A 23058-nucleotide genomic window follows, 5' to 3' on the forward strand; every position below is an offset into this window, starting at 1 on the left:
GAACTCATAATAACATAAAGAATATATATAAAAAAAAACATGCTTTTTGTACAAAAATTGTAGTTGGTCTTCTTTGGTTTATCATTTGGACTTGGACACTCGTTTTTATGTCAAAAAAAGGAAAAAGATCCGGGTGAAGTAATGTTATGCAAGTATGGAATGCAGGGCTCAACTTTGGTGCCAAAATTGACCTTAAAAATTGGCCAACAGTAAAAGACCAAGCCCCCACAGTAAAATTTGATGATAATACAGTGGGCTTGAACAATCTGTGTATCTGGGTTTGGTTTGACTGAGCACCTTATCCCAAATTCATATCCCCCTCTCTCAATTCCTCTGTGAGAAAGACACACAGCCTTTGAATTGTACTTGAAATTTTTTTCCTCACAAAACCCACAATGCCACCACCAGCCACTCTCTCAGCTTCATCTTCCTTCACTCTCCTCTCTCCATCTCCCTCCCCAAAACCAAAGTTCCCTTCTTTCTTCCCCAAAAGACACTCCTTCGCAATCAACCCACGTCACCATTCCCTCCACTCAGTTCCCTCCTCCACCGTCCGATGCGCCGTCATCGAGAAAGAAACCCCGGAGGCCCAGCGGCCCGACACCTTCCTCCGCGCCAACTCCTCGTCGTCCTCCGTGCGGGCCCGCTTCGAGAAGATGATAAGAGAAGCCCAAGACACCGTCTGCGCCGCCATTGAGGCCGCGGACGGCGGTGCCACCTTTAAAGAGGACGTGTGGTCGAGGCCCGGTGGCGGTGGAGGCATCAGCAGGGTCCTCCAAGACGGCGCCGTTTGGGAGAAGGCCGGTGTCAATGTCTCTGTTGTCTACGGCGTTATGCCTCCCGAGGCATACCGAGCTGCCAAGGGCGCCGCCGCAGCTGATCACAAGCCGGGCCCGGTTCCTTTCTTCGCCTCCGGAATTAGCTCGGTAATTTCGTGAGTTCTGCTCGTTTTGTGAAAAAAGAAAGAAGAAAATGTTGGGTTTTTATTTTGTTTGTATAATATATGGGCCTGCGGTTTGGTTGTGATTGTTTTCAGGTTTTGCATCCAAAGAACCCTTTTGCACCTACTTTGCATTTCAATTATCGGTATTTCGAAACGGATGCCCCGCAAGGTATGAATGTGATCATTTCTCATATCTTTGCTGTGGATTGCACATTGCTTAGTTAGGTTGCGTTTGTAGGTAGGTAGGTAGGCAGGCATGAACCCAGCTTTGGTGGTATTACTAATGAAGTAGATGATCTCTAAATGAGTTCAGCATTTTATGTCATGCTTGTGTTGAATAATGCAAAACCAAGGATATCAAAGATTGGGAAAGGTAAAGGTTAAATTTGGATATAAATGTGTACATGTTATTATGATGAAAACTGTTAAACCCAGAAAACATAATTTGACGGGCACTAGATTATGCTCACATGCTAGAAATGATATATTGAGATTCTGATTACTTCCCTTTATGGGTTGATTAACAATCAGTAATAATGATAGTTGCAATGCTGATAATAATACTAGCAGTTGTGATAGTAGAAACAATAATAAGATTGACTATAGGGATAAGATATTTCTTCTCGTCAGTTTCTGGAAAGTGTTCAGTCAGTGATGTGGTAGAGAAGATGAGGCAGATATCATATCACTAATAAGTTTCTTTTTCCCTTGTCCCATGCTTGAAAGTTTGCATTTCCTTATATCACTCGTGTATAAATAATTTATGAATAAGAAAGTTCTTTGGACTCTATCCTGATTCGTCACATTTATGCAGATGTTCCTGGAGCACCTAGGCAATGGTGGTTCGGTGGCGGAACTGACTTGACACCTGCTTATATTTTTGAGGAGGATGTTAAGCATTTTCATCAAGTATGTAAAACAAAACAGACAACATCCCTTATGGTGTTTTGTGATTAAAGTCCCACTTCTTTTGAAAAATTTGGTGGCTTTAACTAACTGTATAGTGGTGTTGGCCTTCTTCTGTAGGTCCAGAAAAGTGCTTGCGACAAATTTGATCCTACCTTCTATCCTCGGTTCAAGAAATGGTGTGATGATTATTTCTATATTAAGGTATATTTCTTACTAAACCCTTTTAATTGTTATGTGTTATAAATTTGTAATATGGTGTTGATGGTACATATATCATTTCTGTATGCAGCATCGAGATGAGAGGCGAGGGCTTGGAGGAATATTTTTTGATGATCTAAATGACTATGATCAGGATATGCTTCTTTCCTTTGCCACTGGTATTGCTTGGAAATATAGATTCTTTTTTCTTTTCTTTTTTTTCGGTTGTATTTTCCATTAATTATTTCCTACTAGTTGAGTGACTGCATCCACTTCCTGCATGCACTTCCGTTGACTTGAAGAATGTGCAAATTCTGTGGTCCCTGCTTACATACCAATTATAGAGAAAAGGAAGGATCTACCATTTACAGATCAGCAAAAGGCATGGCAGCAATTGCGAAGAGGGCGCTATGTTGAATTCAATTTGGTATGAAAATGAGCCCTGAAGATGTTAGTGAAATTCATATCAGCAATTAATATGTAAATGAGGCCTAATTTCCGTTTTCTTTTAAACAAAAGGTTTATGATCGTGGAACAACTTTTGGACTAAAGACGGGAGGTCGAATTGAGAGTATTCTTGTCTCTCTTCCACTGACTGCTCGGTGGGAATATGACCATGTAAGCTTACTGGTTTTCTCTGTACGATACTTTATTTCTGGTACTACTGAAAAATGGAGTGCCTTGAAGTTTTGAACTCATAATTGAGAGCAATCTTATTGTTTGCTGTGCAGAAACCAGAAGAGGGAAGTGAAGAATGGAAACTGTTAGATGCTTGCATCAACCCAAAGGAGTGGGTATAATGTTCTAAATGTATGTTTGTATCATTTTGAGATTTTTACTTTTTTTTCCCCACTCCTCGTCTTTCTTCTATCATCTTCCCTTCAATTTTTTTTCTTCAATAGTTGAGGCTTAGAAGTTAGCAGTCGATATCTTGTTGAAAAGTAATCCAATACATGTTGAAGGTGATGTGAGTTGTGAATCATGTTAGAATTGTCATCTTTTGTAAGACTGGAAACTCTTCTTGCCCAATGAATCTGTAGTCGATTAAGATTTCCCAACTTCTTCATATCCTGTAATATAATCTAACACATGCACCGGGTGATTTCGTTTTTTCCCCTGCACGGAAACAAGCTTGGAAATGAGTACGAGATTCTTCTCCTCATGTTTGGTTAGAGCACAATGTATCCTACAGGGGAAAATCCATATGAACATGAGAAGGGTGGGTTTTCCGTTTTCATGGGTTTTAAAGCCCATATACATTTCTTTGATCAAAGAAACAAAAACCCATATACATTTCCAAAAGGAGACGGGTTTTCATTATCATTTCTAGTCCTAGTTTTCGCAGCTTTGTAATAAAATGGTAATGGCAATAAAACCTTTATGTTTTTACTTAATTTGAATTGAATCATCCAAGGGAGGCTTTAATTTCCAATTGTCTCGTGAAGCATCGCATGGTTAATCAAAAAGTTGCTTAATGAAAGATCTTGCAAATCAAGTGATGTGAAAATACGAGCATAAATGAATGAATTAATTAGAAGGATCTTGCACAGATACTTATATTATAACCTAAACTAGAAAACTTCAAATATGTATTATGTGGACATAGAATTTTTCATGGAGCGTAGGCCCCTCTAGTTAGATGTGGTATGATGAATGATATGCAAACTCTAAGTCGCAAGAGACTTGTAACTCAAGTAGTTAAAGCGAACATATACAAAGCGAAGGAATTGACTCCATAATGGTGGTATGACTCAGATATGTTTGTACCACTTCCAGTTACGGGTGAAACTAAACTCTCTACGTACAAAATGATTAATCATGTCGATACTCATGTACAGAAAAGTCATCATACAGCAAACAACCATCCTTGTAGTGAAGAAGGTAATAGCAGTTGTCACAGAAGTAGCAGGGGTTCTCCTGAGCCCACTTGTCATCTATAGTCACCTGTGTTGCTCTAAATATTTTACAAACATAACATTTTCGTATATGCGGCTTCAGTTGAAATAAGAGTATCGGATAGGCTGCCCTGTTTTGTACATCCTGTGGATGAATCAATCTCATGTCTCTAATTACAATTGTATGCCTGCAGTCTCCCTGTTTCAAATCATTTCCCCAAATCAACATCAACAACCATCAACAGAGATGCATAAAAAGTTTATCAAGATTCTCACATACAGAAAAATACGTTGTAAAGCACAAAATAATGTTTCCCTTGCAGAAAGGCATGAAAAGATGGCAATAGAGATCTGTACCTGGTGACAATATAGATATCCAGCACCAAGTCGAAATTTCAAGTCACAAAACTGCGTCTTGTGCATGTCAACGGCTCTGAAATGAGGCAATTGTGAGCCCGTAACATCACCTACAACTGCTTTTTGCTTCGTTTGCAATCCTCCAGCTGCAATCCATTCCCATTTTTTAAGAGCTTCGTCTTTAGAATTTTTAAGCCAATCAAATATAGGTTCACTATAATCTACTGCTGAGGGATCCCTCAAATCGTTGCACAATGTATCCTACATAGGATCAGCAATATGCTAGATTTCAGTGCAAATTCCGTCCTCATCATGAAAATAAACAATAAATGGATAGATTTCTTACTTCTATAAGGAAATATCCTGAAGGGTCATGCTGCTTAGCCTTTTGCATCACATGGTCCGCTAAGCAGTAGATCTTATCCCTCAGTTCGGTCAAGGTTTGTTGTCCAAGGACCAAGAACTCTTGGTTCTGCAAACAATCTTACTTCGTCAATAACGGCAGGAACTTGAGAAAAGAATTATGTCAGTAATGAAAAAGAGTGCTACATAAATAAGACATGAATGACTCGAAATTGCTCTTAATTCATCTTTTCCCAGACTCATAGAGGCAAAGAAATCCTGTAACAGAAGGAAGGAAACCTAACTACTTTTTTCTGGTCTATCTTTTCCCTAATCAATACTAAAGAAGAAGATGAACATTCTCGGAGAACACAAGTCTGATGAAGAAAATATAAATCACAAGTCTATTGGATGAAATTTTTGGTCTTGCTCCACTCGCAATGGACTACCAATTTATTGGAGGTGACTCAGCCACAAGGGACCTAAAACCCTACCTGTAAGAACCTAGCTAACTCAAACCAACTCCAGATTAAAATGGAGAGACACATCCAGTTGTTCTTTAGGCTTAACTCTGAGAACTTCCCAGCATGGAGTTACACATACCATGACTTTCTTTCAGATTTGTACAAAGATTAATATCCCAATCCACAGAGAAGCTCCCACTCAGGAATGAAAGCATCCTCAGCCAGCTAGGTTCGAGCATGGATATCTTTGTTTTTGGAGCTTCTGGTCAATGCTTGTATCCTATGAAGCGTGTGCTTTTTAAAAATGAAGAATTGCACTTGCACGCATCTCAATTATAGAGACATATCAGATATTTTAACCCTACAAATCAGAAGCCCACGAAAAATGCTAGCATGATACCTTGACTAGTAGGAACCATATAATTGGCAAACAAACACCAAAACCAAAAGCTACTCTATTTGACATAAGCAAGAAGATGCTATACCTTCACCCATTTTCGCGCATTATGGTAAACCTCAATGGAAAGAGCAACTTCTGGATAGTGCACAGGTACGTAGCCCTGAATGCTGGATGACTTTACCTGTTTGCATAAGAGGGGGAAAAAAAGCATTGATATTATCAACCATCTGAGAAGTCAGAGCCAGCAGATTGAACATGACTGCATGAAAACATTCACAATAGGCAACTCTTAAGCAAACCTTCACTGCTGAACTTGCAGATCTGAGGGGTTTCATCCTATCAATTGTCCTTGAGGATGTAATGGCACAATCATTGACCTTTGAACTAGGACTGAATCACCATAAGAAAAACAATAAGTTGAAGATGTGAGAAAATTCATTGAGTGAGTTACATAGTCATTCTACTAACTTGAACGAATGCAGTGTCACAGCAGCTTTGTCTTCATCTTGCTTCTCTTTGATTCTTCTAACATGCTCCACCTTTGCAATATAAGTTTCCTGGAATGTGGCAGCAATTAAGTTGTGAACATGATAACAAAGATATGACTTGAACATAAGCAAGGACAATGAAAAATGTAATGCAACGACAAGAATCCTAGATTGCAGGACCCTTCCTAGGTATGCAGTTGGGAAACTTTTTGGGAGCTTCAAAAAGTCTCTGCTCAGCGCACCTGGGGTCCTTGAAAAATTTGCTAACTTTCTGAGTTTACCCTTATTCTCTTAAAAAATTCCCTTAGGTGGTACATTAGCCTTTGAACTAGATAGGTCTTCTCATTCAAATTTTACTATTTCTTGCACCCACCCAATTTTCAACAGTGTGATGCCTAGGCTTTCAAAATGAAGGAAGATACAGACTTAATATAATGAGGTACTATACCAAGTACCAACAATTCAGATAAATACATTAGCAGACACGGAGAAGGCAATATCTCACCTCGAGATCATGATTCCTTGCCTTCGTTCGTTTTCTCTTCCTTGATTTCTTTTTACAAGCTTCGTCATTTGATGCCTCGTGATCCTTTGATCTACTGAATTTGGTGTATAAAAATCAAATAATGGATAAAAAACAATTTGGAAATACATAGCAGATAGAGAATACTCGTCAAAGTAGAAAAGAAGACTATAATAAGACATATGAAAGATTCAGTTAAATTTGTTCGCTTATGTATAAATATGACTCACCCTTCATCCGAAGGCTCTGCTGGAATAGGCGAAAGACTGGGGGAATCTTCATTGTCCTACAATCAAACCCATGATAAAGCCATAACTTGTTAGCACAAGCACAGCTGTATTATTTATCAGAGCTTCTTCAAATCACAAAAAAACCCTATGTATAAGTATGAGTGTACCTTAAATGCTTCCTTGATAGCGATATCCACCAACTCTTCCTCAGTCAAGATTTTGAGCTCATCCACCCTGCACAACAAACAATACCACTGTGAACCAAAACCTACCAGCTAAAATTCAAAATGCAAAACCCAAGACAAAGGAAAGTAAAAATGCTTACGAAATATCTTCGTCTAAGACTTGGGATGAACTTGAAGATACTTCAAATTCTAAATCCTGCAAAATAAGCCCGACACAACTTTAAACTAATGAATCAATCAAAAATTAGCAAAGCAATAACAGAACTATCAAGAACTCATCAACCAAGAGTACCTGAAGCTCTTGAACAATAGAAGACTGGAACAAAGGGGCACTCGTGAGGGAGCCCACCAGATTGGGAACGAAGATGGGCCCACCTCTGGGAACTGAGAGTTCTTCCTCTTCCTTATCACAACCATTGTTGTTGTTATTGGTGTGTTCTTCGTCTTCAACACTGCAACTGTTACCGTCATTCTCTGCCATAATCTATCTTCTTGTGTAAAGTTTTGAACTTTAATTACACCAACAAAATGCATAAACTATATATCTTCTCAATATTCAACGAAATTAAAGAAACCCAATTGGGAAAAAGCAGCATACGAAGGGAAGGGAACAGTTGGTTTCATTTACAACAAAATTTGAAAAAAGAAAATAGTATAAATACCTGTGAGGTGAAGCCTAGGGTTTCTGAGAGAGAGAGAGAGAGAGAGAGAGAGAGAGAGAGAGAGTTGAAGACAAAAGTGTCTCTCTTTGCGTCTCCCGGTTAACCCCCCAAACAAACAGTTTGTTTTTACAGTAAATATGTTGCAGAACGCGGCAAATGTATGCCCTGGTACTGTCTAGGGAGTTTAAGCAGTTCGCAATGTGGGCCCCACTCTCAACAGAAGAACAGAAAGGGAAAGAAGGTTTTTATTTTATTTATATTTATTATACGCTAGATAATAAATAAGGGAAAGAAGGTCTTTGAATTTTGATTGTACGCTGATTATTTTAAACTCTAAGAGACATAAAAACCTAATAATAAATTAAATAAGTGTTGTAATACACTAATACTATGCAAAATAAGAGCTAATACTTACATATTAATAATAAATGTCAAAAGAAAATAATCACCAAATGTATAATATACACTTACATAGCTTCTATATTATTCTTTAAATTATAATCATAGATGTCTTGATAAGCTTACGACTCAAAGGCTTACGCCTAGCGAAACCATAAACATTTCACTTTTTAAAACGTTGATAAAATGTGATATTGACAACCATGTAGTTTGTATTTTGAATAGAAGTTCATGTGGCAGTGCTAAGGTAAACCCTTGGTCCATGTGCGAGATGAGATCAAAGTGTTGAATCCCCTCTCCCTCCACAAAAATAATCAATAATTCATCAATGATTACCATCTCAGAGCATGTCATCCTACATGTCTCTACTAAAACCGAAAGCCTCCAAATGATTACTACCAAAGGACGGACTCCTTTTACTGAAATGTAGGGATCTTTTGTTATTCCTCCAATACTTCTTACATTGATTGTTAAGATGGTTTCATGCCTGGAGAGTTACATGCAAAGTTGCCTTACGATAAATACATGTGACCCTCAGGGTTTTAGAGCAGCTGGAGAAGGATCGAGATCAACAAAAGTTGTCGTTGTGATTGTTCTTCTTCCATTATAGAAGAGTCTCAAACAATCTAATTTTAAAAGCTATCCACAAATTTTAAACATGCCACAAACAAAGATACAACATCAAACAAATCAAAGCAGATTCAGCATAGATTCAACATAAACATCAGCCCACCGCCCACAATCAAGCATCAAATTCAATTAATTAAAAGTAGTAATAATCAGCGTACAATCAAAATTCAAAGTTCAAACAGGTCAAACAGATAATAAACAAACTGTAATCACGAAACCAATCGCACACAGGGGCGGCCCTGGGGTGGTGCAAATGGCGCCACCGCACAGGGCCCCCGATTCTTAAGGGCCTCCAAAAAAAAAATCTTTATATTATATATATATTAATATTATATGAATCGTATATATAGTATAGCGTATAGATATTTGCACAACATCGTGTTCAGGGGAGTTGGATGGAGCGCATCTCTCTTTGGCAAAAGGGCCCGAGTTCGATGCTCCTTGAGGTCGTTCTACTGGCTAGCCTTTTTTGATATTATTTTTGCGTTCAAACTTTACATAACTATAAATTTTAAATAAAATAAAAAAACAGAAAGCCTTTTACAAACAGGCAACGTGAAGCTTAACTTAACCACACCAAAGGAGGAATTTATATGATAGAGCCCCAAACGTTCTTAAAAATAAAATAAAAAAGGTTTTCTCCTTCAAGAAAAGTACTTTCTTGATTATTTCTTGTATTTAGTGGATCAAGCTATTGGTTCTTTACGAAGAAGGTTTCAACAATATCAAGAGTATGAGAATATTTTTGGGTTTTTGTTTACTTCAAAGAAGTTAAATTCATTGGATGATTGCGATTTGAAGAATAGTTGTAGTCATCTGGAAAGCATTTTGAAAAATGACAAGTTTTTTGACGTCGATGGGGAGGATTTATTTGTTGAGTTGAAAGTTTTACGGGAGCTTTTACCAAAAGAAAATACCACAGCTATTGCAATATTAAATTTCTTGAAAAGATTAAATTGTTTTCCAAATGCATTCATTGCATATAGAATCCTATTGACTATTCCTGTTACTGTTGCATCTGCGGAAAGAAGTTTTTCAAAATTAAAATTGTTAAAATCATACTTGCGATCAACTATGTCGCAAGAAAGATTAAATGGACTAGCTTTGATTTCAATTGAAAGTGAACTTCTTGAAAAACTTGATTATGAACATTTGATTGATGATTTCTCTTCTAAAAATTCAAGAAGATCAATTTTCAGACATTATTATTGTACTAGCTGTGTTTTTTTTTTTTTCAGACATTAGTATTGTACTAGCTGTGTTTTTTTTTCTTCTGGGGTAAAAGCTCTCGTAATAATTTTAATTCTTCAAATAAGACAGCAAATACAATGTGAATGATTTTTGGATAATCAGGTATGTTTTTGTTGTTGCTTTTGTGTTTAATGCAATATAATCTAATTTGTTAATGACATTTGTGTGCAACTACTCTTTAATTTGTGATTGCCAATTTTTTTTTTCTATTAAACACAGATTGCTTATTGGAGGCAGCAAGAGACCTTATAGGGGCACAAGGAGCTTATTTTTGTACAAAACATTTAACTTTATCAAATGGAAACATTTAAATTTTTATGAATTTGATTTCTGATTGTCATTGCATATTTATTGATGGTGAATTTTAGTTATAAAAAAAAATTGTTTATGACATTAAGTTATGACAAATTTTTATAGTATTTTCGTATTAGATTATGCGAGGCCCCAATTTAAGTTTCGCATAGGGCCCTCAACATCTCAGGGACGGCCCTGATCGCACAGGAGACCAAATTTCAACAACAGATCAAGCAAAAGAAAGCAACAGTTACCTCAATCCTCAAAAGAAAAGCCCCGTAACCCACGGTGCAATCAAGTCTGAGGAAGGAAAAAAAAAATGGTTGATATTAGCCTTCAATAAAAATTAAAAGGTATAATTTGTAAACCAAAAAATCAAATTAAAAATAAAAATCCGGTTTACCCTCTTACACTCAAAGATCGGCTTGCTAATCGCTTCAAATGCTTCAATTGCTTCCATTGCTTCACAGCCTTCAACAGTAATTTGTAAGACAGAAATAGGGTTAGGAGAAACCGATCGGGATCAAAATTAAGGATTTGGGGAAGATGAGGAGCAAAGCAGCGCAACTGAAAGAGAAAAGGAGAAAGAGGAGGTAGGGCAAAACCGTAAATTATTTACACAGTCGAAAGCTGAAGCGAAGATATGAAGAAAGACCGACTCTGAGTGATTCTGAAGGAGAAGACGAAGAGGAAACGGTGTCGTCGTGATGGAGGAACGGCCGCAGTGCGACGGTGCTAGGGTTTCTGATGGGCGAAGGATAAAGACAGAGCAGGCACTACTCTGACATGTAAAATGCGGATGGGAGGGGTTGCGTGGAGGGGATGAAGACCTAGAAGGTTCTGATCGGGTGTTGTCGGCGTACAATAAGAGTCACCAAGACTATGACACGTGCCATAGACAATGAAAGTAATTCATTAATTATATAACTAGCCTCTCTGCATGCGCTTCCGCGCCTGCAAGAGGCTTTTTTTTAAAAAAATTAAATTTATTTTAGAATTAAAAAAGATAATGGATAGTTGTGTTTCATAAAAATAGGATTCATTATCTGAATTTTCTTTTATTTTTAATTTTTTAATACGAAAAATTTTGAATTTACCATATTATCCTCATTTAATTAATAATTTCAATTTGTAATGTTTGCATTAACTAAGGGCATTTTCTGGTATTTTGAATGTTTCACCATTCTCTGCCTTTTGCTTTATATATATAGATTTATTATTTTTTAAATTAATTTTTTTATAAGGCTAAATTACTCTTTTTTAAAAAATTTAAAAAAAAAGAGAAAAAGAAAAGCATGCCGCATGCTTTATTTTTATTTTTTTGTCTTTCGTGAGGTAAGGGGACGGATGAGTATTATATGGGAATGCCTCAAGATTGTCTCCAGTTTGAATCAAAGAGCAACTTTGAAATTAATTTTTCACATAAACTTCTGTAAAAATATATATATAAGATGTTTCATTTTCTTGCCATCTGAAAACTTGAGGCATTCCATAGATTACAACCTGAATAGTACATATCATCTGCTGCTTTTTAATTTTCTAATTGGATCTCACAAACTTCTTGAGATATAGCATCCTTCAATGGGTTCTTCTCTTTCTCTTTGTTCTTTCCCCAGAGAGTTGTAGACAAACCAACAATAATCAAGGAAGCTCCTAAAATACTGAAAATGTTCACAAATAATAAAATATATTTTAAATTGATAGTAACCCAGAATTCCAAGTAAGTGAATAAAATAAAAATAAAAATTTCATACCTTCCCAAGTATATAGCTTCTCTTAAAACGAATAGCCCTATTATAGCTGCAACAATTGTGGATAGTGGTCTAAATGCTGTCATGAAAACTGGGCCTCTTGTTTTTACAACTAATGTTTGCACATAAATGGTGATTCCAAAAATCAAAACTCCCTGCAAAAATTTCACCTCATCAAACTTCCATGAGCAGAGAATCTTTACCATTTGACAGTTGAAGACCCTTCAGATTCTTACACTATACAAAGGAGCAAGAAGTGTACTGTCCCATGACAGCTTCCAAGAGGATGCTTCATGATCTAGAATTGCTGCCATGATCGCCGTGAGTAGAGTCCCCGATAAGCACGTTATCGATGTAAGAGTAAGAGGTGCAGGATACATTTCGATTGTTATTGTCTGCATCAATCAAATGTATGAGTATTGTAAGTAACTGCCATGCTAACGGAAAGTTGTTCCTGTGACACTTTGTTTTTGGTTGTAGTGGTAGAATATGTGTGAAGCACCTGTAAGATGTAGAATGCTGATGAGGAAAAATATGAAACAAGAAGAAAAAGGGAGCCCTTTATCCAGTCTCTGTCTACGGATGATTTGGAAGTAGCAGATTGATGGGAGGCTTGAGTGTGCATTGAAATCACAGCAATTCCCTTGTATAGCGTCATCAGAGCTGCACCGGCAAAGGAGATAAGAGTTCCCCCAATCTTGGCTTGGGTGCCAAGCTTTGTAATGTCAAATTTTTCCATCCTGAGTACATATCATAGTGTAAATCCTTAAATCGGAATGCAATAATGCTGTGAGTTCCTTTTTATTTTCAGTGCAAGGTACGCTCAAATGCAATGGTGATTGGACATATTGACCAATGACCAAATATATTTCATACCTGCACAAAACTGCTATGATAAAGGTAATACATGGAATAAGGTTGCTCATAGCAGCTGCAATAGCCGGTGAAGTGTATTCCAGTCCCATGTAATTCAATGTTCTTCCCAACACTCCTCTGAATTACACAGGAAGATGCAGAAAATTAATATCAATTTTCATTTGTCTGATAATTGTCCAACATTAGTTGGGGATGACTTGTTAAGAGGTTAACAATTTACACACCCCAGCAGGCCCAAGAAGAAGATATTTCGAATTATCGGAACACTGATTTTGCTCTCATTTTTCCTGCACGAGATAGGTTATGGTTAATCAGACGACAGAGGATACTGTTCATATTGGAGGGGGTGCCATATTTTTATGCAGGCTATGGAGGAAATCAAATGGAAATAATTAGAAGAGTTGTGTTGCAAACTTCTAACAAGGCAACAAATAAAGAAAGAGCTTTGGACTTTAGAATCTTAGGACCATGAGTTATAAGAAGAATGAAAACTAATAGACCTCTCAAAAAGAAGTGCAAGAAGAGCAGTTGCTAGAGTTCCAAAAGCATGGCCATAAACCACAAGCACATAACAGCTCATGCCTTTGTCTAAAGAGACCTTAATGACAACAGGGAACCCTGCAAAGCAGATGTTAGCAAATATACAAAGAATGTATGGTTTTGACACCTCCCACTTACTGCTTCCTCCTTTCGCCCTCTCGTCCTGCTCTTCCGTTTGCATTTCCATTTTCATTTAGCATGTTGTTTTCACCACGGCCCCCTTTTATACCAATTTGGGGGAATTTAAGGAAGAAAATTATCTGCTACAGATAATTCTGTGTTTCCAGAACTCCTAAGAAGTTTTATCAAGTTACAACTTTCTACCAATTAATCTACTTAATTTATTTTTGTGGTCAGCATCAGCATCAGTCTTAATCTCACTTGCATACTCAACACCATACATGACTTTCTCTTTGTCCTTCTGATTGATTTCAACACTCACCAATCTTTCATTTCCACATACAACATCATTTGATTATTGTGACTTTTCCAAACATTTTGTAGAAACGAAAACCGGCGATTGGAGGATGGTTCTAATATTCTTAACTCATATGAAGGGACACTTGAAAATTTGTAGAGATTAACCATTCAAATTCAAACATTGCACCAATAATTTTCCCTTACCAGAACTAAATTGATTTTGATAATTGGGATCACGATTTCTTATAGAAGAAAAGAACATCAATTATTGAAGATTGGTTCAGATATATCACAACATAAAGGAACAGTATCCATTTGGGGGATATTTCTGTGTTCCTGATATATCACTACTTACTTTCTTCTTCTTTGGTTTTTTTTTTTTTCTTTTAAGAAGAGGAAAGTGCTTTGTGACACCTCAAGAACTATTATAAGAAGTGACTCAATTATGAGTTGGGTCTTACCATAAGTTCCTCCTTATGCGTTGTAGTTTTTAATGTGCCCAAGCAGAAGTCCTGCGCAGTTTTATCAAGTTACAACTTTCTACTAATCAACCTTTTATTTGATCTAAGCAGCTTGCTCAGATATGGCATTGGCAATGCTCAAAATAGCTTCTTCTCCCTTTCTGGTTTGCCTTTCGCCCACGAAATGTGTACGAGCAGTTATCTATGTAACTCACACGATACTGAAAATGTTCAAGACTTGAAAGTGTAGGATACCACAATTCAAGAATATGCTCCTTCGCTGGGCAATAGATACATGACTTAGAATGCATGCCCAACCAAATATGAAGAAGCTTGTAGGCTTAAAAGACTGTATGTCTGTCTGTCATTCAGGTTGAATGAATATGAATTACAGAGCATGCTGTTTTTCTTTTGTTAGTTGGTTCCCCATTAAAAAAACAATCCAATACTGCCAACAGGGTCTAGTCCAGTATAAAATAGCCTTAACTTGCAGGCTAAAAATTTCATGTTTGAAACCCATGACATCTTGATAGAGCGTATGAAAAATCCTCTCCCTTATAGTTTACTATCGTTTGTGTTTTTTAAAAAAAAACAAACAAACAAACAAACAATCTAGAGAAATATATATATTTTTTTATGATAGAGAATTTTTTTTTTTTTTTTTTTAAGAACATGTATAGTGGGAGAAAATTTCACAGTTCAATCAACTCACCAACAAGCTATTCTCTTTCCAATAATAAGTACCCAAATGAGTGTTGTTAAACCCTTTTTCTAAAACCCTCCAAATTAAAATAAATAAATAAATAACTTAAAATAAAATTAAAATAAAAAACTCCAAATCAAAAGCAGCCTCCTTCACTCCCCCTCTCTATTTCTCTGATTCCTGATCGAAGCAAAGCAGTGAACATGAGTGCCCATCTCTCTCTTCGCCACCGCTCTTTCACTTACCTCAATCGCCACCTCACATCCTCACCCTTCTCCACCACCACCTCCAAACTCCCCACCCTTTACGAACCAGCTGCCGCAGCCACCCAAAACGACGACGTCCCCACCACAACCCTCCAACTCCTCTCATGGGGCAGAGGCGCCTCGGGCCAACTCGGCGGAGGAATCGAAGAACTTCGTCTCTACCCAACCCCTGTCGCCAACCTCGTCGTTCCCGCCTCATCCTTCACCCTTTCACCAACCCAAGGCCGAATTCAAATACCCAATTGCTCAGAAACAAAGAACAATGCCCATGGCAGTGTTGTAGAGGTGGGTATTTCTTGTGGGCTTTTCCACTCGTCGCTATTGGTGGATGAAAAGCTCTGGATTTGGGGTAAAGGCGATGGCGGTCGACTTGGGTTTGGACATGAGAATTCTCTGTTTCTGCCCACTTTGAACCCGCATTTGGATTCGGTTCGCTTCGTAGCGCTTGGTGGATTGCATTCTGTTGCGCTCACCTCCCTCGGCCAGGTCTATACTTGGTCAGTACAATAGTAAAGACTAGGCATTTCTTGCATTTCATCACATGTTGAGTCGCATTACATTTTGTTGATTGCAATAGTTGGGTTCTCTTGTTTTGTTTTTTTAATCTCCACAAACATTTATGCTTTTTTCTTCTTGGAAGAAGAATAGCAAATATGGTTGCAATGAGCAGATTCCGTCCATAGCTTGTAAAGTTTGTATCAAGGGTAATAGTTTCTAGTCTCAACTATGTGCAATTCAAGGTGGTGTTTGAGGAAGAACTAGCCCAATTACATTTGCTTGTCATGTGTTGAAAGACCGATTTGCTATTTTAACTCTCCAACCCACATCAATTTTACCACAGTCCGCTTCTTCTATCCATTTGATATAATTATTGTTTTCGTGTCCACTGCAAATCTTTTATGTTCATTGACCATATTGCTCTATTGATTCATGATTTTGGTTGGATAACTTCATGGTTGTCATTAAACATGAAGCTTGCAGGGGTTATGGTGGTTTTGGTGCACTTGGACATTCTGTTTATACTAGAGAATTGTTCCCTAGATTGGTGGAAGGCACATGGAGTGGGAAAATACATCATATTTCAACTAGTGGGACACATACTGCTGCAATCACGGAATCAGGTTTGTTACTGGGATCTTTCATTGGAGTAAAGTGGTACTGCCTGGGTGCAACAAATTAATGGACTCTAACCAAGAGGATAGGAATAACTTAAACTAGTAGTGGAAGTATGTTGCAGATGACATGCTTTTTCGGTTTCTTGCACCTTTCTGGCTTTAAGCATTTATTTTTGTTTCCGGCATGAAGATTTATGTTTACGTGTTTGATTTGTCATTAGATATCTGGGTATTACTCATTGGATGTAGCATGTAGGTGAACTTTATACTTGGGGTCGAGATGAAGGGGATGGTAGATTGGGACTCGGTCCTAATCGGGGCCCAAATGAGGGTGGTGGACTAAGCATACCCTCCAAAGTAAAAGCATTACCTGTGCCTGCGGCTGCTGTTTCTTGTGGAGGGTTTTTCACAATGGTACTGACAGAAGATGGGGAACTTTGGAATTGGGGAGGTAGGTTGTCACGTCTTATGTTGAAAACTTGTTATAAAAGAGTTATTTATAAACCACCACCAACCACCCCCACCCCACCCCCAAAAAAAAAACAACAACAACAAAAAGCATGGATTGACCTAATGTACTGTAACTTAACAACATAATTCCATTGCCAAATAAGTGTTATTAAATTATTTTAAGAAATGGTGTTATAGTTTTCAAATGTTCTCCCAGATATTTGCTTCATTAGTCAATGAGCTTGTGCAAATGAATTTCAATTTGCTGATTTGACAAATGGAGATTGCCATAAGGGGGTGGTATTTAGTTTATTTTAGAGATCATAAAGTCATTGGTACTTCTATAATGAGTAGCATTCTTGTTACTCTTCAGTAAGGGGTTATCTAATTGGCTCTTGATGTTATTGTCATCTTTGACTTTGACTGACTTCTAATTGCTCCACTTTTGTGAAGCTAATTATCGTGTTTTCGTGGTGTTTACTCAGCAAACTCTAACTATGAGCTTGGAAGAGGCAATAAGGTTGGTGGTTGGCAACCAAAACCAGTTCCTAGTCTTGTAGGTGTCCGTATCATTCAGATAGAAAGTGGTGGATATCATTCTCTTGCATTAACTGGTAATGTGACAGCCGTGTCTCATGATTGCAGCAACAACACTTGCTGTCTTTATTTCTTGAAAGGTTAAGTCTTATGTATGACCTTTCTTTCTTGATGTTTAATTTTTTTAGATGAAGGTAAAGTGCTTTCCTGGGGACATGGTGGGCATGGTCAGTTGGGCAACTCTTCTATCCAAAGTCAGAAAACACCTACAGTTGTTGAGGCTTTAACTGACGAGCGTGTCATCTATATTGCTTGTGGAGGTTCATCTTCAGCAGCTGTAACAGGTAAGATGATTATTGTGTTCTCAGATACTGTAATCTATTAGGTCTTAAAAATATTTTGTTATGTCACTCAAATGTGTAAATGCTGTGCAGCCTTTAATTACATTCCACCAGGGTGTTTCTCTTTACAGTGAGTAATGTGCTCCTGTAGTTGACACACATGTTGATTTTTTCTTTAATGATTCATTCCTCCAATAGAAGATTTGTATTCGGCTATGCCTTCTCATTTGGTTTGCTATGCGTTGGTAGTGTTGAGGATTGAAACTGAAACCAAAAGAAAGGATTAATTTAGAATATTCTGGAAACAACTGAAGACTTAAAGAACATCGGATTAAGAGCATCGATAATTCTTGGTTGCATAATTCAAGAACATGGTTAGGCTGATGTTCGGACCTGGTTCAAACTAGTTTGCTTCATATTTTCATGCATTTCCGATTTGAAATTGAATGCCCCCGCCTTTTGTTCCGTAACAGATAAAGGAAAGTTGTATATGTGGGGAAACACCAAAGATTCTCAATTAGGAGTTCCTGGGCTTCCAGAGATACAACCATCCCCTGTTGAAGTCAAGTTCTTAATGGAGGATGATGGATTGGGACCCCACAATGTGCTGTCTGTTGCAGTTGGTGCTTCTCATGCCATGTGCTTGGTTTCAAGGTCTGACTGTTTCAGTGTGATAATTATTATGATTTTCTTTTTTCTTTTTTCTAACGTATAAATTCTGTAACAGGGATGGAATGTCCAACTGAGCTGAAATGGAGGAGAAAATGGATGGATAGCTATGATTCAGAGGTTAAACTGATTCAAGATGATAAATATTATTCAAGTGAGAAAGAGTAGACTTCTAGCCAGGAGAGAGTGAGAGACGAACAAATGCTATACAGGAGATAAAATGTGAGCACATTTGAGCGGCAGAAGTTGCTGCCCCTACTCCGTCTGGCATTAGTCCCGCAACAATTTGTGCAAAACTCTATGAAACCTCACTTCGAAATGCAACGGCTCAACGCCGTTCAAGGATATGCTGACAATTGACAGAACTCAGTTATTGTAAACACATGAGAGATTTCCAGGTTCTTTAAATTATTGGCAGAGATGGTAGGTATCTTGCTGTATATTAATGTAGCGCCCCATTCTCTCTCCGAGTTACTAGAATGCCCCAGGCTGGGACTTTGGCCCAACTCTTTACTTCGTTTTTGTACTACTTTTGACTGGGGCTGTTCAGATACTAACTGCAGTTCAGATGAATAATCTGTTCCAAATCAAAATAAACTTTGTTTTGTGTTCTCATGATTTCTTTACCTACTTGTGGGTTTTTGGAAGTGTTTTTTTCCTTCCCTTTTTGAGATATATTTTTTGGGTAAAACCTGCATAGGGGTTGTATCTGTGATTAGCTTGGTACCTTCACCATCAAAAATGGACCCTACGGTTTCCAAACATCATGGTACATTCACTTGGCTTGCCTTCACAGCTATCATCTGCTGATGTGAATGAGCCTTCACTTGTCGCTGTGGAAAGGAAACCCTATGGTTTTGTAGCTTTCATGACACAGTTGCTCATCATGTTCCTTGGCTCCGTCTTTCTTGTGGCCCCTAGAGCAATTGAGCACAAGCATTAACTTGTAGGATTTCACTAAGATTAACTGACCACGTCCGGGGGTGATCTAATGTGGGTCTCTTAATAATCAATGATTAGAAATCATTTACACGTATAGGCGATTGATCTTAGCATACTCTTAACCTAAATATACTGATGATACGAAATCAAAAGAAAGACCGATGTCCTCGTCCACTCGTGACTATTGGCTCTTGGTGGTGGCTTGGCTCTTGGGTAAACTTCATTTTTTGCTCATAAGATGAAACGGGTTTTGGTTGTCTTTGATCCCCAGAGTCAAAGGAGACAGTGCGCACAATGTGGACCACCAAGCTGCATGCTGCGATCGTTTGGTGCGTGACAAACTTCAATCATTTCACTATGTTTTGGCTACATCTTATTCACACCTCTCACGACAAACATTTACGAACGGGGCTTTGGCCCCATTAATATTTGCCTCGGCCTATGGCCCCATTAATATTTGCCCCTTCCTTGCATGATTCCAAATCTCAACGGAACGGAAGGGAAAAATCACTACAGACACCCTCTTGATTTGTCAGGTGTTTTTATCACAGCAATCGTGTATGTACATAACATTAGTAAATAATTTGTGTAAGTAGACGTAGGTGAGTTGGTCAGGGTAGTAAATCTGGTTTTTTACGCTCAAGTTTAAGTTTTTATTTTTATAAATTAGATTATTTTAAACTATCATTTGTAAATAAATAAAATAAAAAAAATAAATTTGGTAATCTTATGTCTTTCGCTCAACACATAGCAAATCGCATTATAAAAATCAGAGGAATGCTACAAGACAGTGTGCGTCAAGCATTAGATTTATGTGTTCAAATTATGGATCTCATTACTATCGACATTTGAGAGTTCACTTAGGCACATACATTCACGCATGCAACTCTCTCTATTATAACTTTGAAAACAAAAGAAGAAAGAAAAAAAAAAAATCAAATTGTATAGTGTTACAATTGATGGTAATGAGTTGATTATATGATCAGCTAATCATATATAATTAAAAATATATATATAGAAACAAAAATATACAACAAGAAATGTAAATTTTCTTTTACTATTAACACGTATGTCTGTCATGGGACACTTCCCTTACAGGTTTACGCAAACAAATATGAACACAAATCAAAACAAATGTTCAAAATAAAACCCTATATGGAAAATAAAAACTAATAATGTTATGTAGGACAAGCTTCCCTAATATACGCTTAATCATGTTAATTGCCGATCAATCACCAATGTGTATCAAGCGATTGATCCTAGCCGTAAGTGAACACCGAACACTGCGACGCCGGCCTCGACAGCTCCGTTCCCGCACTGGCCGGGCACGCCTCCATCCCCACCTGGGGCACCATGCAGTTGTAACTCAAGCACAACGACACCGTATCGGGCAACATCGACCCCGGCTCAACATGGAACCCGGATATGTAATTGTGCTGTAAATACAATGTTCTGGTGGTGCCCACGTACACGCTCTTAACGTACTCCCTCGGTACGTTCCCAATCAGACGGTTGTTATTCAAAAACAAGTTCTCCACCCCCGCCAGGATCGGCGACAGCTCACCCGTTATGGAGTTGTGGCTCAAATCCACGATCGAGCCCTCGCCGTAGGATGGGGGCTGGGACTCCACGGGCGGGACCCACCCGGAGAGATTGTTCCGTTGCAACAGCAGCGACTGGAGTGTGGTACGGAACAGAGTCTGAGGGAGGGGTCCACTGAGACGGTTCATGCCTAGATCGAGGTGGACTACATCGGCGAGCGAGTCGAAGAGGGAGCCGATGGGACCCGACATTTCGTTTTCCGAGAACGACAAGTAACGGAGCGTCGTCGGGAGAGAAGGCGGTAAGGGACCGGTGAGCTTGTTGCGTTTTAAGTCCAGGTGAAGGAGCTGAGACGACACGTCGTGCGGCAGGTCGCCGGAGAGGGAGTTGGAGGCGAGGATGAGGACTTTCAAAGCCGGTAAACGGGTCAGACCCGAGGGGATTGACCCGGTGAGCCGGTTGTAGCTGAGGTCGAGGGTGTGGAGGTTGGAGAGGAGAGAGAGGGTCTGGGGAATCGGACCGGTGAGGCGGTTGTTGGTTAACGAGATGACTCGGAGGTTGGCGAGTTGGCCGAGTTGGAACGGGATTGGACCTGTGACGATTCCGGGGAAGAGGATGAGCTGAGTCAACTCGGTGAGGTCGGCGAGGGAGGGAGGGAGCGACCCGGCGAGGCCGGGCGAGTCGGAGAGGCCAGTGCCGAGAGTGAGGGTGGTGACTCTGCCGGAGGTGCAGGTGACGCCGGAGAAGGTGGAGCAGGGATCTGGTGCGGCGAAGTCCCAGGTGGAGAAGAATGCTGTGGCACCTCGGAAGGGGACATCGGTGAGGGAGTTCTTGATGGCGGTGAGGGCGTGGAGATCGACGGTGCTAATTTTCTGGTTTTGTTGTTGATGCGACGGTGGAGTGAGATTGAGAAGGAGGAAGAGAAGAAGAAGTGGAAGTGGTAGTGAGGAGTGTGCATGTGGTTTGGGCGCCATGACCAAAAAAACCACGAGAGAGAGAGAGAGAGAGAGGAAGTCACAATTGGTGCGGTTTCATGTAAAATCGTAAGAATGGGTTATGAATGGATATGACCGTTGCCTTGCGTAATGGCGTTATGGCCCAACCCATTTATTTGAGTCACCTTTCTTGGACTTATTATAAGAGCGCTAGTTACTTCATTTACTCGCTACAATAATTACCACTGACTACATCTTTCACGCCTGTAGAACCGTACTTGCACACAGTGGATGAATCTCACTCCATTGCTTGAGACAGTCGTGCACATGGTCACCTCTCAATTGTTAATGCATGTGCGGCTCGTATTTCATCAACCACTTACTCGTATGTGTGATTATTTTCAAGCGAAATCGATGCGTATAGTTCTTACCCCCTCGAATTGAACTGAGAATAGTGGTCCTCTGAGTTGGGCAACTTTGAGCTGCATAAAATATGTCCTCTAGGATCACTCTTCGCCACTTTTGGTGGTTAGGACTTAGGGGTTGGTTAATTGGTTGGACAACTTAGACTAAAAGTACTACTACTTAAGTGTTAGGCTTGGCTTTGCTGTCAACCTTTTTTTAGCATTATTACTTAAAAAAATTAAGAAACGTGTTTGCAATTAAGAGATTGATGGAATCATAGTAATGAAAAGCAGAGAAAGTTCACCCACCATGACCATTGACCATGCTCTGTTCTCTTGTAAATTCAGGTTTGAATCTTTGCTGCCTGCACCATTTTGTTCTTTTAGAGCATGCAGAGCAGATGGATCTAAAAGAAAAAGACCCACTTCATGCTTCAAAGAGCTAACTCTTTTCTTCCCATTTCCCAACCAATGTACATCAAAATGTAAGTTAATTAGTGATTAGAGCTAGCAAAACCAAGCACTTAGCACTAATCCACACACCTGGAAGACTTATTTACTGACAGTTAGTGAAAAAAACAAGAACGAGAAAAAGACCAGAGTCTAGCTGCTACACCGATCACTGCTTCCCAACTTAGCTATTAGTTAATGGGATGTCTTTAGATGCACATGGGGAGAGGTGTGGGCAAACATCAATATTCACCCCAACAGTGGTCAAACTATGCACGTACAATATTCTAATTTTACACATAAAATACATTAGAATATATATGACACATTGTTTATTGCCATTAAATTAGGCACCATGATACATATATAGAGATCCATAGACAGCTCAGATGGAAACTTCGTGACGCCACTGCTGGAAAGATTCTCCCACTCCTTACTAATTTAATTTATATTGGGCATTTTGTAGATGTAGGTTAGGCTGAGTTA

The 23058-nt window shown here is 38.8% G+C and overlaps 5 protein-coding genes across 13 annotated transcripts; 2 read left to right on the forward strand and 3 right to left on the reverse strand.

Annotated features, from left to right (window-relative positions):
• The first annotated feature begins 265 nt into the window (after nt 1–265).
• On the forward strand, nt 266–3108 carry LOC117623051 (oxygen-dependent coproporphyrinogen-III oxidase, chloroplastic). The gene is made up of 8 exons (XM_034353894.1): nt 266–926; nt 1037–1112; nt 1758–1852; nt 1970–2053; nt 2142–2229; nt 2353–2477; nt 2570–2668; nt 2782–3108. Exons 1-8 carry the CDS (start codon nt 396–398, stop codon nt 2848–2850), a joined length of 1167 nt encoding a protein of 388 aa, XP_034209785.1. The 5' UTR covers nt 266–395; the 3' UTR covers nt 2851–3108.
• A 601-nt stretch (nt 3109–3709) lies between these two features.
• Nucleotides 3710–10969, reverse strand: LOC117621297 (snRNA-activating protein complex subunit). 8 transcript variants are annotated; one of them, XM_034351694.1, is made up of 14 exons: nt 10790–10969; nt 10574–10641; nt 10425–10470; nt 7227–7418; nt 7075–7130; nt 6917–6983; nt 6750–6805; nt 6502–6595; nt 5977–6065; nt 5808–5898; nt 5594–5689; nt 4649–4774; nt 4303–4563; nt 3710–4144 (listed from the first exon to the last, which is right to left on the reverse strand). In XM_034351694.1, exons 4-14 carry the CDS (start codon nt 7413–7415, stop codon nt 3863–3865), a joined length of 1407 nt encoding a protein of 468 aa, XP_034207585.1. In that variant the 5' UTR covers nt 7416–7418; nt 10425–10470; nt 10574–10641; nt 10790–10969; the 3' UTR covers nt 3710–3862. The 8 variants fall into 8 exon arrangements, with proteins under 8 accessions (XP_034207585.1, XP_034207586.1, XP_034207584.1 ...); XM_034351695.1 differs by having other exon boundaries at nt 10582–10641; nt 10790–10962; XM_034351693.1 differs by having other exon boundaries at nt 10582–10641; nt 10776–10962.
• A 732-nt stretch (nt 10970–11701) lies between these two features.
• LOC117621888 (WAT1-related protein At5g07050-like) lies at nt 11702–13524 on the reverse strand. Its single transcript, XM_034352421.1, has 7 exons — nt 13298–13524; nt 13020–13084; nt 12798–12909; nt 12424–12661; nt 12158–12316; nt 11925–12076; nt 11702–11831 (listed from the first exon to the last, which is right to left on the reverse strand). The coding sequence occupies exons 1-7, from the start codon at nt 13522–13524 to the stop codon at nt 11702–11704; spliced, it is 1083 nt and encodes a 360-aa protein (XP_034208312.1).
• Nucleotides 13525–15026: 1502 nt separating this feature from the next.
• Nucleotides 15027–18914, forward strand: LOC117623503 (RCC1 domain-containing protein RUG3, mitochondrial). Of its 2 annotated transcripts, XM_034354511.1 has the most exons (7): nt 15027–15684; nt 16169–16308; nt 16559–16753; nt 17238–17366; nt 17478–17633; nt 18104–18284; nt 18358–18914. In XM_034354511.1, the coding sequence occupies exons 1-7, from the start codon at nt 15125–15127 to the stop codon at nt 18374–18376; spliced, it is 1380 nt and encodes a 459-aa protein (XP_034210402.1). In that variant the 5' UTR covers nt 15027–15124; the 3' UTR covers nt 18377–18914. The 2 variants fall into 2 exon arrangements, with proteins under 2 accessions (XP_034210402.1, XP_034210403.1); XM_034354512.1 differs by lacking the exon at nt 18104–18284 and having other exon boundaries at nt 15043–15684.
• Nucleotides 18915–20276: 1362 nt separating this feature from the next.
• On the reverse strand, nt 20277–21868 carry LOC117622442 (probable inactive leucine-rich repeat receptor kinase XIAO). Its single transcript, XM_034353111.1, has one exon. It carries the CDS (start codon nt 21755–21757, stop codon nt 20501–20503), a length of 1257 nt encoding a protein of 418 aa, XP_034209002.1. The 5' UTR covers nt 21758–21868; the 3' UTR covers nt 20277–20500.
• Between the last annotated feature and the right edge of the window lie 1190 nt (nt 21869–23058).

The sequence above is a fragment of the Prunus dulcis genome, chromosome 3, assembly GCF_902201215.1.
Source record: "Prunus dulcis chromosome 3, ALMONDv2, whole genome shotgun sequence".
Taxonomy (NCBI): Eukaryota; Viridiplantae; Streptophyta; class Magnoliopsida; order Rosales; family Rosaceae; genus Prunus; species Prunus dulcis.